Source organism: Amphiprion ocellaris, chromosome 6 (genome assembly GCF_022539595.1).
Source record: "Amphiprion ocellaris isolate individual 3 ecotype Okinawa chromosome 6, ASM2253959v1, whole genome shotgun sequence".
In the NCBI taxonomy this organism is placed as follows: domain Eukaryota; kingdom Metazoa; phylum Chordata; class Actinopteri; family Pomacentridae; genus Amphiprion; species Amphiprion ocellaris.
The window spans coordinates 14,808,843-14,825,838 of NC_072771.1; the positions used below are offsets into that span (position 1 = coordinate 14,808,843).

Here is a 16,996-nt window from a genome sequence, read left to right on the forward strand (position 1 = left end):
CTAATGCTGCTGATACTGGCACTGCTACTACAACTTGTAATACTATTACAAATGCTGATACTACTTCTACGACTCTAACAGCTGTTTATACTACTACTGCTGCTTGTACTACTATACTACAGCTACTATTAATCGTCTGGTATTTGGTTGTCAAGCTGCTAGCTCGCCTTAGCGTTTTGCTAGTGGCTAACTAGTTAGCTCTCATAGACTGGAAGCTCTCAACAAGATTTCATAATGAAAAAAGAGCCAAAAACTATTCTTACCTATGAAAAGTCATTCCAAGTTTCCTTGTCTCAAGCGTACGACGCAGTGTGTAATTGTATGCAGCACAGTGAGCCGGCATACTTCTTGTTTCCGTTTTCACGCCGTCTACATCAACGGAATGCACTGAAACTTTGCCCCCACTAGCTTAGCCTCGCCGTAGCACGCAGCTCAAAGGGGCGTGTCCTATCTACTCATTCATATCTATGAGAACAACGGTGTCTGCACATAAGGACGCCTGACGTTGATTAGCTGCGTAAATACCATTATATACAGTCTATGGTAAATACGTATGTGAATCGCATCATTGGCTGCAGCAGCCAGTCACCGGTCACTCACTGACTCAGATTGAAAAATAGCACAGAATGAATTGTTATGTGTTTATTTTATTTACAATTTAGGTTGGATTATTTTTTTTGTGCGCAGCGCAGATTTTCTGTGCTCGGAGACCGTGTCAGCAGTGCGCAATTGCGCACGCGCGCAGCTTAGAGGGAACAGTGCTTCTGACCCCGTAGATTTGCCATCCTTTGATGATGTCGTGGTATTGCCAAACCCTGCTGAATGTGAGGAGAAAAATTTGTGGGTTAGGAAAGGTTGTTTTCAGCAGGAGCCTGGCTTGTGGCTCCACCCTGATAGTCGTCCTGTTTGTCCTCGTTCTCTGCTCCATGTTTTGGCACGTATGGCACACGGTCTAACATGTGAAGGAAAAGGAGGGATAAATCAGATCATTCGATCACAACGTTTTGCACCAGGGATTACACTTGAAATACAATTACAAAGGAAGCCATTTGAAATAAATGAACAGAAATTCTGAGGAACTGAAAAATGTGAACACTATTTGCACTAGTTCAAATTACAGGTATAGTAATTACTATACTCCCACATGAAGTTGTTTTCTTGTGCATCACAAAAACTTAGACTTTAAACTTCAAATACTTTATCCACAATGAAGTTCAGTTCTTTAGTTAAATTTCTGTAAAAACACGTCAACTCTTTCCCAATAAAAGGAACCAAAACACATTTTTAAAGTGAAAGGAGACTTTCAGGTGTTGACAAAAGCAAGTCCGTTTTTACTTACAGCTTTATCAGTCTTTTAATTTGTTAACAGACAAAACATATGCATGTCAAGGACAATTTTAGCATTGCTAATACAACATTGAGGGGAAAGAGACACTTATCAAACATATTTGTCAAACTCAGAGTCCACCAACAACTCTATAGTGCTACTCTATAGTGATTTACCTAGAAGTTGATTATAGTGTAGACTAATTGTTAATGTGCAATGCATACAGAGTTTGCAGGCATCAGTGAGGACGTCCACCCCTCATGCTGAGAGATACATGCCCTGCTTTTTAACTGATGTGAATGTGACTGATGCCCATAGAGTCCCTTAATTCTGGGAGCTGTGATGAGGTAGAATGAAACCTGCCTCTTCCATACTGCTGAGCAGCTTGGTCCAGACTTTTGCACACAAAGTGAGTAAATATTTGCCTTAGTATACAACACAACCCCCCCACCCCTCCATCCCCACTCTCGAACACACACACAACCCCAGGGAGAATGCAAAGCACTCCTCCAAAGCCTCTAATACCAATTCCTGATTGGAGCGGCTTGGGACTGTTGTTGGCTTAGGGTGCCCAGATCTCCTGTAGGGAATAATTAAAACTCAGCCACTGTGTCGGGGGATCGACCAGGCTTGTGCTGAGGGCCTGAGCTGCTAAGGAATGCCAACGTGGACCCACCATGAATGAGTGGGTAAAATAAAAAAATTAATAAAAGGATAAGAAACACCTAAATCACCTTGCTAACACCACAAATTAAGTCAGGAGCTCAGGCAGAGGCCAAGAAAGTGCCCATTCACAACCCCATTTTTCCAACTCTGCAAACATGGCGAGTTACATTCCAAAACAACACGTATGGTATCCACATTCATGGCAAATGTCCCCTATATAATTAAGTATGTATCAAAAATGGGCATGAGTTTTTTTCTCAAAATATCACAGAAACCCTTTGCTTCCCCCTCATTCCATTTTTCTTTCTGATCATGTACGTCTCCTTTTGGAATGAAACTCGTCACATGATTACAAATCAAATATTGTGAGTCAGACTATTGACATCCATAGATACAGACAGCTTTTCAGGGATGTTTGATATCATAATCATGTAGATTTAAATGGAAGCGTTTAAATGTGTGAGACAAATATGTGCAAATATCCTCATATATTTACAATATAAACATCTACCATTTTCTAGACATCTTCAGCAAGTTTTCTTCTAAATCACCTGAAATACTACATGAACAATGAAAAATAAAACCAGTGTTTGTGTGAAATCACACTAAGTGCACTGGACACCAGCTAAGGACTGGTTATAACATTTTCTATTCCTCCATTCTTCACTTACATCAACATTTTCCACACAACAATAATAGTAACCCTATTAAAAAGGGGGGCAACATCAAAATTACTACTTCATCCTAATATTTCAGCATATAATGCTTCTTGAAAGTAGCAATTGGATGTTGTAATTTGACTAGACTAAATAAGGCAAAAGAAAAAAAACTGGTTGATTTGTCAGATTTCTAAAGTAGACATCAATATTTGCTGTGCATGTTTCATGATAGGAACTTTCTGACACTTGGGTGAAATAGTCATAAATGAGAGGTCATCAGATTGAAAGTCACTGCTCAGTGACAGCTTTTACATTTTGACACAAACCACCAAGTGTGGTTTAAACTGCAGTTAAAATGACAAAACAGCAGCTTTGTGTACCTGAGGAACCGGAGAAAATCCAACTATACTATATCATATACAACTGGAAAACAAATGCCAACTTAACAACAGATTGTGCTGTTGTGTTTGTATTGGCAAAAATCTCTAAATGGTTCTGTAAGTGTATGCTGAAAAAAAAACAGCATTTCAGAACTCTTCTCCATGGGCCACTGTCTCTAATATTACTGGCTGCTTGGACTGCAGTCTGTTTTTTCCTCCGTCGAGTCTACATGATGTAAACCGTGCATTTCATCACAGATTAGCCCTTACTACGAGGCTCTGCAAAAGTGTCCCTTCTACACTACTTCTATCACCTTGGAGATGATTATCCAGAGCAAAGCATACAACAGAGGCCCCCATGCCCTCTGACAGCATTACAGCACAATGATCCCCTTCCTACAGACATAAAATCCTATACAAATATCACATGACATTACAAATCTACCCTAGTACGTGCATGGGGGGCTTTGACGCAGCTTTTTGCCATTGCTTGGGAACACAGTAATGTCCAGGTGAAACACGAAAAGTCTCTTGGAGGCGAGAAGTTTACATTTGCATGCATTTTTAAGTGCAGTTTGGATTACTACTATTACTGTAATGCTATTGATCATTTTACTGGTACTCTCATGATATTCAACAGATCAGAAGCCCTGATTCTAAACTGGACAGACTGTTAAAATGCATCAATAGCTTAGAAAGTAAATGCATATCAGGTGTTTTAAGCCTCAATTACCAAGGCTAGAGGACGACATGAAAGAAAGCGTGCTCGCCGCCATTCGTAAGCACACATATAATGGCCTTAATCCACATAGATTGCCTTTCTCGCTCTTACTCTGAGAAGAAAATTAACATTTATGTTCCACAGGCTGGAGGGCAGACAGATCAGGAAGCACCTGTAACTATTTCCCTGTACAAATAAGTGAATTAATCTGTCAAAAAGTTGGTCAATTACCCGGGTAAGCAAGATAAATGCATCAATAACAGACAATATAAGCAGTGGATGGTGTTAATTACCCATATAGGACTTAAATCTAAAGAGCAGCTTGAAACTTTTAATCTTAATGTGCATAGCATTATGTCACACAGCCCTGTATAAACCCTGGCAACTATTGTAGATGGATGCTGATTGTATGTTCTGCATTAGGTTATTGCATAAGGCAGTTAGTTATAGTGTACACAACAAAAATTAACAAGATCCTGTATCACAAATTCATGAGATGTTCAGTTATCCACATTTGACACATTCAGCCGAAGAAACAAACCACTCAGCTCCTTCAGCTCTTGAAACGTGTCTGCTCACATATGTGGTTGAATTTCCTGAAATGACAAAAAAGAGGAAGAGGGCACACATAAATGAAGTGTTTCATATAAAGGTACAAAACCAAAGAGATGAGATGTCATCAACAACCTTGCATAGATACTCAAACTGCAGACATGAGGTACTATAGGACACAGTTTATGCAAGGAGTCCTCCTAGTGGTAAAGCACAGGAAAAACATGCACAACGCAGGCACCCAGTGTCTCACAGCTCTGTCATGTTTGTTCCAAGTACAGCATAAACAATTTACAACAAATTTGTTTCTCTATTAAAAAAAATGAACTGGTATTTATCCACATAGTGGCTTTTCAAAATAAATGTCTACTCGAGCTCAGTGTGTCAGAAATAGTTTTTAAAGAAATATGCCATTACTTGAGATGAGTCAATGCAACACTTAATATATATTTATTGTCATATATAATGCCATTTATAAAAAGCAACAAATATTTGAGTGACTGATTAATGCCATTGGGGCCCATTGTATATTTGTAGTTTAACATGGGTTGGCACTTTTTACCAGTCAGCAGCATTTTTAATCACAATATACTATACTACACAATCACTACTGATAAGCCAACATTGTAAATTACATTACCACACAAAAGAGAAGAAATACACTATAATACTGATAATGCTAATGCTAAAGATTTGATTGAGTGATTGTTGTCAGTAGTAACTGCGGTTCCACAATTTAGCCACTGGGGAGCAGCTATCTGAGCCTTCATGTTACATTTTGCATTTAATAAGACTTACATTGCGTGATGTGCCTTCACCTGCGTACGACAGTTGCGCCCCCAGTAACAGTCGGGGCGAGACGTTACACCGGCTGAGGACAGAGCATCAAATGAAGTTATTACATTACATATTATGCAACAGTGAAAAACTACATCTTAAACAGCAGACATGCTTTTGTTACAGTGTGTAAGTCTGAAATTCAGAAAAGCAAGGCACAAGGTTCTGACCCGGTAGTTCAGACGGAGGGATGTTCTGTCTGTACTTGTAGGCCAGCTCTTTGAAGGCCCCCAGGCCACAGCAGAAGCACAGGATAGTGTTTGCAGAGACACGACGATCTGACCGGGATAAGGTAAGAGTATTACTGCTCTCTTTTCAGGTGACAGTGTTGGTATGTATGAGTATTACAGTGGATAATTGACGTGCGATCTGAGAACTCACCTGTCAAGAAGTAGCTTCCCTGCTGTAAGCCTTGCAGAGACTCTTTGAGCAGATCTTTCCATGACTTTCCCTTGGAGGACAGGTAGTTCTGATGGAAGAATGGAGGCACACATAAACATCTTAACATCATATTAAATGTATATGCGGATATGCATTTCCAGAATCTCAAGCTCCTTTGGAGTTTTCGGTAAGAGTGTGATGACTGTAAATATGCTACAGTTGTGTCAATCAGAACAGTCATCCAGGAGGAACACAGAAGTAACGCATTGCAATAAAATAACTGGTGAACAAAAAATTACGAGTATTAATTAAACATTTCACATCAACTCTGTCTTACTTGGAGGACTTCTGATTCGTAGTTGTTGTTGTTCAGCACACCATCCAGACATTTGTCAGTCAGATTGAGCTCTGAAAAAATGGACAGTAAATTTTAACTACCAATCATTTAGCAAACACAGAAACAAACAAACCAGTAGCAATATATTTGAGAGGCTATATCTCATAGCATTTTTTAGTGTTGTAGATATGAATTCCTGAGCTGCATCTTTGTGGTTCAGACAGAGTTTTTTCTTGCCACTGTAACCTTAGGGCTTGCTCTGGAGGTTCAGGCATGTGGGTTCTGTAAAGTGTCTTGAGACAATTTGAACTGTAATTGGCCCTATATAAATAAAATTGAATTGAACTGAGTAACAAGAACTAGCTATAATTTAAGTTCATCTCAGCTGCTACAACAAATGTTTCTTCTACAATGAACCAAAAACAGTGTCACCTCTGCAATATTGTGCATGCAGCTTTTCATGAAACACTGTCTGATTGTTACTAAACTATCCCTGAAGGATGGATACCTCAAAAGATGGTAAATGCCCATGCATTATACAGTCGGTAAATGTGTATATTTTATGGAAGAGTGGTGCATGAAACCCCTATGACATTCTGATGACCTTTCTGCTTATAATCTGCAGACAACAATCATGATAAATACAGGTACTGTAACTGGATACGATTCAGGAATCAAGCACTTTCAATTGAAGACTATTAGCCAAAAAACATCATAATAGTCAAACTTAACTATGAGTAGAGATGCCCCTGGGGCTGTTTTGCTCATACATACCACTAAATCGAACCAGACAGCCTTGACAGCCAATCCTCTGGCAGCCCCAGTACATATGACAGAAAGGTCGCTGGCACAGCACACCTGCCAACACACAACGCATCATGTATTTGCAGTAATCTCTGCATACATGTGAATAGATAGTATGATTTTACATGGACCACATGTCAAAAAATAAATATATTAAATGTGTCTTCTACTGAATAGCCGTACACAGTTTACAGTGTACCAACACTGACTGACTCATTATTTAGGGGTTTTAGTTTAATATATCAATTCCCTTTTCATTTCACTGCATTTACATGTAAATGTCTGAGATAGCATCATTTTAATTGCCCAAATTCAGTCAACAAAGACATTTCATTTTCTGCAGAGGGACAAACAGGTGCTGGGACCACTCACATTGTTGAGCAATAACCTGCTGGTTGTTTAGTTCAGCGCGTCTGTCTGGCATTGGCTGGAGGCAGCAGGTGCAAATGAGATGGCATCCCTGAGGGGAGCAGCGGTACTCCTGAGGAGCTGCACATAGGAGGACAGGAAAAGGTTTTCCACTGGAACTGAGACTAGAGATCTCAAAGGAAAGTAGGAGGAACTACACAGTTGTGTAAAAATGAGCTTCCAGCTGTATTTTCTATATACAAAACACACTAATTCTAGCTTATTGTTTTGGTACTGGACTTTTTAGTATTAAAATTAACTAGAGGGTGCACTCTGCACTTTAGCCAAGTCTTCTTGTCAGAGCTACAGTCATTATCACCTGAAGGAATATCAGAGGATGTTGAGGGCTGCTCCCCTGCAGGCTTCACAGCTCCCTCGTCAGTTGCTGGTTTGGGCGGTGGAGGTACAGGTTGTAGAGATGGCAGACCAGGGAACCAGTAGTTTGAACTTGTGGAGAACAGCATTTGGCTGACGTCCCTCATGTAGCCAGGACACTGCCTGCACATCACCAGAGGCTGACTGGGGACAAAAAGTACAAAGGAAGATCAGAACATGGAGATTTTATTTACTACAACAACCTATATACTTTCAGATTATTAAAAATGTATATGACTTTAGACATTTTTCTAGCATTGATTTTAAAATAATCTGTGCTATTGCAACAAAATTAGAAATATTTTATAGCATGCTTTCTAATTTCATAAACAAATACTATCAAGTAAAATTTGTTGAGGCTACAAGCTAAAAAAAAGTAACTTTCAAAAATAAACTATTATAAAACTTTTCTTCAACAAATAAAAACAAACGATAACAAAAAAACAAATGGACTCATTGCTTAAGACAAAGTCTTAGTCAACGTCTTGCATCTGTGGAATAACTCACTGTAGCCTCTAGCTCCTGGTTCACAGGAGTATTTTCAGTTGGCCAAAAATATTTTCTGTTCAGAAGCTGAGGTATCTGGCTCATGTCACCAATATTTATAAGAAATGTATTGCATTTATTAAGAGAAATTAAGTAAGTAGAAGAAAGTAAGAGAAGCAAAAAATTTGCAATGACAAACTATGACAATTTGCATGAAGCACACCAACATTCATTACCAGGTAAAGTGATGTAACAATATCGAGTACTCAATTACTCAAAGTCAGCATTACTAGCAGTTTGCTGTCATCTGATTACATAAATAAATTCCTGGAATGTTGGCAGTCAACCGTTAAAACCTTTCTCTGACATTTGCTGAAGAAGAACACTGTGTTAAGCAACCATTTAACCTCCCTTCTCAAACTACAACTAAACAATGAACGGTATTTCAGTAAACAAAGTGAGTGAATCCTGCTCTGCAGTGGAAAGAACATGTGATTGTGGTAATGCTAGGTAAGCAGGGACGAAAGAGAGACAGTGGTTCTGTAATAGCCAGTTTTGGAAAATGATAACTGAATTCACTCTGGAGTGTCAGCCAGTTGTGTCATGTCAGGGCAGAGTGACATGGATGGTGCTTTTTCCATTAAGGTCATGAGAGACTAGAATTGCTTGGTACAATCTCAGATGTACACAAATACAGCGACAGAAGTAGCCTCAAAATGCTTTAGAAAACATAAATGTTAACATTGCAACGCAAAAATTTGACTAAAAGAAAAAAAAATTCCCACGTCAGTTTCATTGCTTTAAAAGAAAAAGAGTAAAATAACAACTAAATCCAGTCCAAAATTGGCACTGATTTTACCTAATGTCTGAGGAGTCACTATCATTGTCGGAGAGCTCGAAGAGGTAATCTGAACTGCCCTCCTCATCAGAGAAAGACCGCTCAACTTTTGGCTGCAACATGTCCTGAGTTATCTTGTTACGGCTGTCCATGCTTTTCAGGTCCTCCTCACTGCGACACTTTTCTGTAGGACAGAAACAAACAGCCATTTTTTGGACAGGACACCATTTACGAAATAATTAAAAGCTACAATGAGCAGGTCGGCTCTGTGTTATGATTACAGACGCTATTAAAATGTTCTTTATCTGTGCAAACCTGGGTGCTGGATGAGATAGGCCTCCACCAGGTTGTTGAGGATGTGGTTCTTACGGATCCTTTCCACAGGGCAGCGGCAGGTGGGGCAGAGAGAAGAACGCTCCATCCAGCCTGAGTAGCAGGCAGCACAGAAGACGTGCATGCAAGGCTGCAAGCTAAAGCAAAAACAGGAGACTCACAAATAAAACACACACAGTACTTGCATTTGATAGACTTGCTGCATATAAAAAAGTGACTTACAAAACCACAAAACATAGTTCAAGTCCCTAACCTTATGTCTGTGTAGATACCTATGCAGATGCCACAACTTTTGAGATCTTACCTGACACAGTCATGCAGCAGGTCCTGACAAATAACACATGTCAGGCTTTCCTCCATTTTGTCAGTTTTCGTCCCTTCCACTGGTGGTTTAGACAAGAGATTCCCAAGATTTCCCTTAGTTGAGCCAACCACTTCTATTCTGGAGGTGTGTGGCAAGCCCAAATCATAATCTTTTCCTGTAAACACAGTAAGACTTTACTGAGTCCTCAGTTTTTGGCATTTGTGTGTGTTGGGTTTGGCTTTTGAAAATCATTTGGGCATGGTATCTAAAAAATGTTTTAGGGTTGAAGTAGCTTTGGTAACTCTAATTGGAGAAATCAAGGAAAGACAGGTCATTCCTCAAGTTAAAAAAAAATAACTAACCATCATCAGTTTTCCTCCTCTTGCTTTCTGGCTCCAGGTTGTCTGTGTCTTTTTCCTCTGCAGTGGAAGCATCTTTAGTGTGACCTGATAAAAGGAACAACAGTTCTAGGTCAAATAATGACATTAATACTCCTCGTTTAAATGCACAGAGATGTTGGGAGAATCCAGCTGAGAAAGTTTTGACTGGGAATGATTCATCTAATATAGTTTGTAATGACAGAAGTAGATCATAATCACTATATGGTGATGGAACATACTACTTTTAATGATTATGTATAGAAGCAAAACACATGACTGAAAGCAAAAATACTGTTAAAGTAAGAGCAGCATATCCCTTAAAAAAAAAAAAAAAAAAAAAAAAACCTTAAGATTTTCAAGGTTGGGGAAAATCTGGTGAGGATTTGGGAGGTAAACGTTACCATGAAAGCATGAAAGAATCGACAGTGTTGAGAGGATAGAAACAAATGAGAGACACCAGTTGGACACGTTTTACACTAGGGGTCAATCAATTATTGCTTAAGAAGATTTTTATATCTAATACTCAGAAATTTTCCTGATTATTAGCATACATTTTTAAAACCAATTCTTGACAATTGTTAATGTAAAAATGCAGAAGTCTGGCTTTACTGTGGTCACTGCTCTGTGCTCTCCAACACTGAGCTGCCCACAGCATCTGACTGGTTATATGCAACAAGGCATAGCTTATCAACACAAAACACTACATTATGAAAAGAATCCCTGTTCTCTGTTAACAGGGATCTAGCCTAACCTTTTCACTGATAGGACTTTTGCTACCAAACTTCTCACACGTTCGCACCAGCACGATTGTAACCTGAGATGATCATCTTTGAAACGTGGTAACAGCTAAACAGATTGTTTCACATGGCAGGCAGGGAGAGTGCATGCAGGAAATGACAAATACAAATGAAAATGAAAAAGTACTGCTTTTAACCACAATAGCTAGTGCAGTGGTTACTTATGCTAGCACGAGGAGCACCAAAGCAGCCTCATGACCTCGAACTTCTGCAATCTAGTAAAAGTTTAACTTGCACTCTGACAAAAAAAAATTTTAGCATACAGTGCTGCTTGAAAGTTTGAAAAGCCCTTGAATATTTAACATTTTTCTGTTGTTTTACCATGATGTTCTTATTATATCATCGCCAGCTTTTACATATGAAATGTCAGGTTTACGTTCATCAATTCCATGGACTTGTTTCAAGGGAACTGTGTCAGTAGCCAGCAGACTGAGTGAAACAGGGAATCAGAAGTATGTGCAAAAGTAAGTGAACCCCAGCGGCACTGGTAAAGTCAAGTAGGTATTAGACTCAGGTAAAACACATGTGGGTGCTCAATTAATCAATTAAGCAGACCAATCAAATGAGACATCCTTAGGAAAGGTTTTGAACAGCACTGACTAAAAGAGAGAGGAAACCTACCAAAGCACTGTCGTGCCAAGGTGTAAAGCACACAGATCAACAATGCCGAAAGGAAAGGAGACATCTGAGGACATCATGAAGAAGGTGGTAACAGCCCATCAGTCTGGGGAAAGCTATAAGACCATCTCCAAAAGACTGTAGTTCCATCCATCCATCATAAGACAAATCATTTACAAATGGAGGGCACTAAGCATGACCGTAGGATCTCTGTCAAGACGTGGACAGCCATCAAAATTTTCACCAAGAAGCTCCAGAAAAATAAGAAATCAGGTAAATGCCAACCTACACATAACCTCTAGAGAGTTACAGACCTCTCTGGCAGTACCTGAGATAAATGTAGATGCGTCAAAAATCAGGCAAAAAATGAACAGACATGGCATTCATGGGAGAGCTGCTAGAAGGAAGCCTCTGCTCTCAAGAAAGAACAAAGTAGCCCATTTTAAACCTTGCCAGACAGCACTTGGACAAACCAGAGGCCTTCTGAATGTCCATTCTCTGGACAGACGATTCCAAAATTGATTTTTTTTTTTGTTGTCCACAATCACAGGCGCCATGTTTGGAGAAAAGTCAACACTGCATATCAACGAAAGAACCTCCTCTCAGCAGTGAAGCGTGGTTGTGGAAATGTGAAGGTCAGGTCCTGATTGTCTGTGTCTGGACCTGGATGACTTCATATTATCCAGGGAACCATGAACTCCCAGGCCTACCCGCATATTCTTGACCAGAATCTCCTGCCATCAGTCAGGGAGTTGAAGCTGGGACAGAAATGGATTATGTAGCAAGACAACGACCCAAAGCATTCCAGCAAAACTACCAACGAATGGCTTAAGAGAGAGAAGATCCACACTTTGGATTGGCCCAATCAAAGTCTGGACCTCAGTCCCATAGACATGCTGTGGCAAGATCTGAAGTGGGCGGTACATGCCAAATGTCCCAATAGCCTCTCTTAACTGGCTGAGTTCTGCAAGGTGGAGTGGGCAAAAATCCCCATAAGCAGATGTGAGACATTGGTTAGTAGTTACAGAAGACATCTGGTTGCAAAAGGGAGTGCCACAAAGTACTAACTAAAAAGATTCAAATACTTTAGTAAATAGATTTCAGTTTTTTGAGAGATAAAATCACCTTTGTTGAATAAATAATGAAAATATATCTCTTTTTTGTGTGTGTTTCTTATTTGGAAGGTCTACTTTACAAATTGGGGTCTGGATGTTCATTTCATAAGGTTATTTAAATTTTCATTACAAAAACATTGGCCATGTTTGGTGGGTTCACAAACTTTCAAGCAGCACTGTACATGCCATTATGGTCGCAATCTGCAGCCCTGTACATCTATAAAACATAAAAAATGCATTTTAATAATAAAGTTTTGTGTTGGAATTTGTGTTATTCTAAACTTTGATATAAAAATTTTCATTTTTACACTTGTAGTTGTTCCAAACATCCATTACTGGTGTCTTTGATTACTAATAATCATATCAACCCTAAAAAACATATCAATCAACACCCACTTTACATAATATGATTTGTACTGAGTTGAAGTAAGTTGACCAACAGCAACAGAGCTTTTTCCATCATTGATCATGATCAGAGAGTTAATTTACAGAAGAGCACAGAGTCACCACAGCTCAGCCTTTCTGGCTGCTTAACCAACATCATGCAAAATTAACTGTCACACGGCCACAACACAGGGACTGGCTGTGTAAGTCTGACCACAACCAGCTGAAATTCTTTCATTTCAATTACATTATAATAAACACTTTTAGTTTTCATTATATTATTTTAAGGCCATATCAACCACCCTTACTTTAGATAGTCAAAATAAACTGCTTACAGGTTCATTTTCACATGGCCTGTTCTTCAAAGGAATTAGGCAGAAATCGAAATATGCCCATAGCATTTCTTGCCAAGACAATCAATATCACTTTCTCATTTATCCATTAAATATGAAGTTAGAGCCATGAGCCACTCAGCTTAGCACAAACATTGAAAACAAGGGGAAACGGCAAGCCTTGCTCTGTCCACAGGTAACAAAATTCACCTACCAGCATCGCTAATGCTCACTAAATAACACATCTTACTATTTCTTCTGTTAGTAAAACCAAGAAGTCGTGTCTTTACAAGGACTTTCACACTGGACTTTTTCTTGACCAAAAGCTCATTGATGGACTCTTGTCAACCCTGTGAGGATATCAGACAGCCAGCAAAGAGACCAGGAAGTCCCTGAGAAACATGAACACAGAACCATCTTCCCACTAAAAGAATTCAAAAGATGTTGTAGGTAATAATTAACAATCTACTATTAGTTAATCATTTATGACTGTGTCACGTCTTAAATATATAAAAGGTAACCTATCAAAAAATGATTCTCGGTTACTTTCCAAAGGATACGCTGAAAAAAGTATTTTTTTTTTCTCAATACAGTGATTCATCCTCTTCAGTTTGTTAACAGAGAACCTACCAGAGGCAGGAGAGGCAGTGGTTGCCATGGGACCAGAAGAGGAAGGGCTCTCAATACAGAAGTGTGAAGCGGAGGTGGATGGCTGAGGTTCCTCCTGCGCTGGATCTTGAGGAGGCTTTGCAAGCATTACAGGCTCAACTGAAAGAGACATCTCTGAGGCTGGAACGGGAGAAGGACTGTGGGCTGATCTCTCAGTGTCTGAAGTTCGGATACAGAGTGGGAGGTTACTAATGAGGGACAAAATAAAGTGTGGAATAACAGTGGTTGCATTTGACGAATGAGGTGTGACCACTTACCATAGCTGTGTGGTGAAGCAGCTCGCTCCGTTTTGATTGAGTGGTAAACATAGGCGATGTCTGCAGGATGACAAGAAGAGATACGCATTCCATCTTCTCTCCTTATAAATTCATACTAACATATCATTTGTATGCCTCACAAAATAAACAACTCACTTTGCTCTGGCTCACTCTTCCTGTACACAAAGTAGATGACATCGCCACTTTGCAGCATGTGAGTTTGCTTCTTGACCAGTTTGGACATGTTGATCACCGTGCCATTAGTGCTGAAGACAAACAAAAGGCACAACTGGACGTTTCACTATACATTGCAAGCATTTTATGTGTGTGCTGAGACGACAAGTACATGCATGAATACACACTTGAACAGTTGTAAAAAAAAAAAAAAAAGAAAAGAAAAAAAAAATCCAAGCCCAGTCCTTCAAGCATTTAAAATTTCACATACCACAGAACTTAGATATTATTTGGCCTGGCCCATTGGGGAAACAACTACATGATACATGCAAGGTTTTGTTCTGGAGCTACAATTCAGTGATGAAGGTTTCAGCTTACAGTACCTCATGTCTTCAAGCCACACCAGCCCCGAGCTTTCATCTTTCACAATCTTGCAGTGCTCCCCTGAGACAAGTTTACTGGCTGGAAAGGACAGATAGCATCCTGGCAAAAGCAAAATAACAACACACCATGAAAACGCAGAAAAGACAAAATACAGTCCATACAACATGATGGGTTCTATAGATAGATAGGTAGATAGATAGATTTCTATAATTTTCATTTCAAGTCTCTGGCCAATATTGCATTTCTACACCCTCAGCTTATTTTTTTTTAAATAACCACTTTAAAATGTCAACCTCTTATGTGAAACTGTGCTGCCATGACATTTAAAAAAAAAGAAAAAAATCTTTCATTGCCCAGACATAAGCCAACCAATTAAGTCTAGTAGCTCTGTATTGTGGAAAAGTAGACCCTAAAAGCTCTCAACAACAAAGTAGACACAGGGGGGAAATATAGACCTAACCTTTTCTTAGGCAAAACCCAAACAAAAAAAAATCTACTTAATATTCTGCACACATGTTCTCAATGGACGTCTTTTGTCCTCATCACAAGAGGCTGTCTAAGTTTGGTGCACTAAAGAAGTCTTTGTGTTTTCAAGGGGGAGGTTTTAAATGCTCCAGACATCGACAGCCATGTCTACGACAGGACTATCTTTTGTTAATAGGCATCGCCACATTTAGAGCATTATAAAACTGGATAAAAATGTTAACCACATTTTTTTTAACATTCGAGTTATGGCCAAGACAAATCATTATTGCTCATTCAGAACACACAAACAAACTTACCTTTTTTTCTGCCAACTGTGCATTCCCTGCTGAAAAGCATGATAGTTTCACTGGAGTCCACCTTGACTAGCTTCCCCCATGGTCGTCCTCTTCTCTCACTGTCCATGTCCTGAAGTTTATTCTAAAAAATATGGATAGAGGAAAAAACAGTTCATTTAAATCAAACACTATTTTCCACCAAGCTCGTGGCATTTCTCGATTGACTTCTTCGTAATATAACATCACTTTCTCTTTTCTCTGGAAAAGAGAAAGCTTAATTAACTTTCATTTCTTTCGGCCTTTCTTACTACTCATTGCTGCCAGCCAGTCTCAAATACCAAATTATTATCAACAAGCTGAGATTTAAAGGCACTTCAATTCTAGGAAGTCATAGTCTTCAACGTGAATCATCAGAAACACCATCGATCATTGATTCAAGTAAGATTTTAACTTTCGTAACCCTTCAGCTATTAAATACCACAGTTCTTTTAAACCGTAACACACCACAAAAAGAAAACTGAATACTTGGCAGCTAGTTAAAAGCCTGAGCTGGGTTTTATATGCAGCGTTGTTGGATATATCATGTTCTTGTATGCCGAGTACACAAACAAACTTTACAGACTCACAAACGATTATCAGCAACGTTAGGATACAAACTGCCAAACAAGGGAGGCTACATTAAACCGAAAGAGTTTCTAATTAAGTTTGGTGAGAAACCCACTGGGGGGAAACCTAACGAGACCTGCCCTAGCTTGGTATTTCTGGTCTTACTAGCCATCTGGCGTTACACTACAAGTCCCATTTGCTTCTTGACAAGCTATAAACATACAAAGTAGTTTCAATTGTCAGCCATAAGTGTAGCAAAGTGTTTCATAATGCTCATGCTGCGGGCTATCATCACAGCTAACGCACACAACTTCGCTTAGCAACACGAAGCTAACGCGACTGCTAGCAATAGCAACAACATCATACTGTGCCTCCAAGAGAAAAACGACGCTTTTTCACGCCAACTACTAGCATTCCTGTAACGTTGTTCTTATCTCGTGTCCGAAACGGTTTATTTACCGTCAAAAGCTGAGTTTGTTGTCGCGGTAGCTCTGTATAAAACAGGTTCTCCTCTTCATGTTCCAGCTAGCTCTAGGCACCAGACGCACTTCCTGGCGAGCTGCGGTTGACATTATATACCGTCATCAGCTGATGGAGGAGGGGAGCCCGGGGTGAGGGTCACTGGGCTCAGACCCTCAGTATCAGCTGGGAGGGTTCAAACACTGAATTTCGTGGGGAATAAACAACATAATAAAACATTTCGCCTGGATATAGGCATTTCATCTGGTGCCCTAAATGTACACAAATATCAGAGCAGTTATTACTGGAACACAGTTAGTGTTGTATATCACTGACTTTCAATCAAAGCAATCAGTCAAAGTTTATTTATATAGCACTTTACAACAGCCCAAAGGGTGAACAAGGTGCTTTACAGTAAAACAATAGAATAACTTAAAAACAATAGAGTAACTTCAGAGACAGCAGTAATAAACATAAAATAAACAGCAATAAAAACAACACTAAAACATACATCTAAAAGCTAGTACATAAAAATCGCAATAAAAAATAGATTGGTTAAAGGTGTCAGTTTCAGAACCCATCACTGATCCTCAATAATAAGATAGTGGTAACATCACTTACCTCTCCAAGGGAGTCTTTAGCAAGCATTCCC

General features: G+C 39.4%; 1 protein-coding gene across 1 annotated transcript; it reads right to left on the reverse strand.

The window, feature by feature from the left end:
* Positions 1-1,324: 1,324 nt before the first annotated feature.
* chfr (checkpoint with forkhead and ring finger domains, E3 ubiquitin protein ligase) lies at positions 1,325-16,485 on the reverse strand. Its single transcript, XM_023271563.3, has 18 exons — positions 16,345-16,485; positions 15,301-15,421; positions 14,518-14,617; positions 14,117-14,226; positions 13,961-14,020; positions 13,665-13,862; positions 9,771-9,854; positions 9,409-9,583; positions 9,087-9,241; positions 8,793-8,955; positions 7,392-7,591; positions 7,037-7,153; positions 6,635-6,718; positions 5,861-5,931; positions 5,524-5,611; positions 5,313-5,420; positions 5,104-5,176; positions 1,325-4,349 (listed from the first exon to the last, which is right to left on the reverse strand). Exons 2-18 carry the CDS (start codon positions 15,404-15,406, stop codon positions 4,307-4,309), a joined length of 1,935 nt encoding a protein of 644 aa, XP_023127331.1. The 5' UTR covers positions 15,407-15,421; positions 16,345-16,485; the 3' UTR covers positions 1,325-4,306.
* Between the last annotated feature and the right edge of the window lie 511 nt (positions 16,486-16,996).

What these genes read in the sequence shown, in the direction of transcription:
- chfr (XM_023271563.3), bottom strand. Translation starts at nt 15,406, where the DNA reads ATGGACAGTGAGAGAAGAGGACGACCATGGGGGAAGCTAGTCAAGGTG. An exon ending in CTATCTCATCCAGCACCCAG is followed by an intron (nt 8,956 to 9,086) that starts GTTTGCACAGAT and finishes TCTGTCCTACAG; the next exon opens with AAAAGTGTCGCAGTGAGGAG. An exon ending in CTGTCTGGTTCGATTTAGTG is followed by an intron (nt 5,932 to 6,634) that starts GTATGTATGAGC and finishes CCATTTTTTCAG; the next exon opens with AGCTCAATCTGACTGACAAA.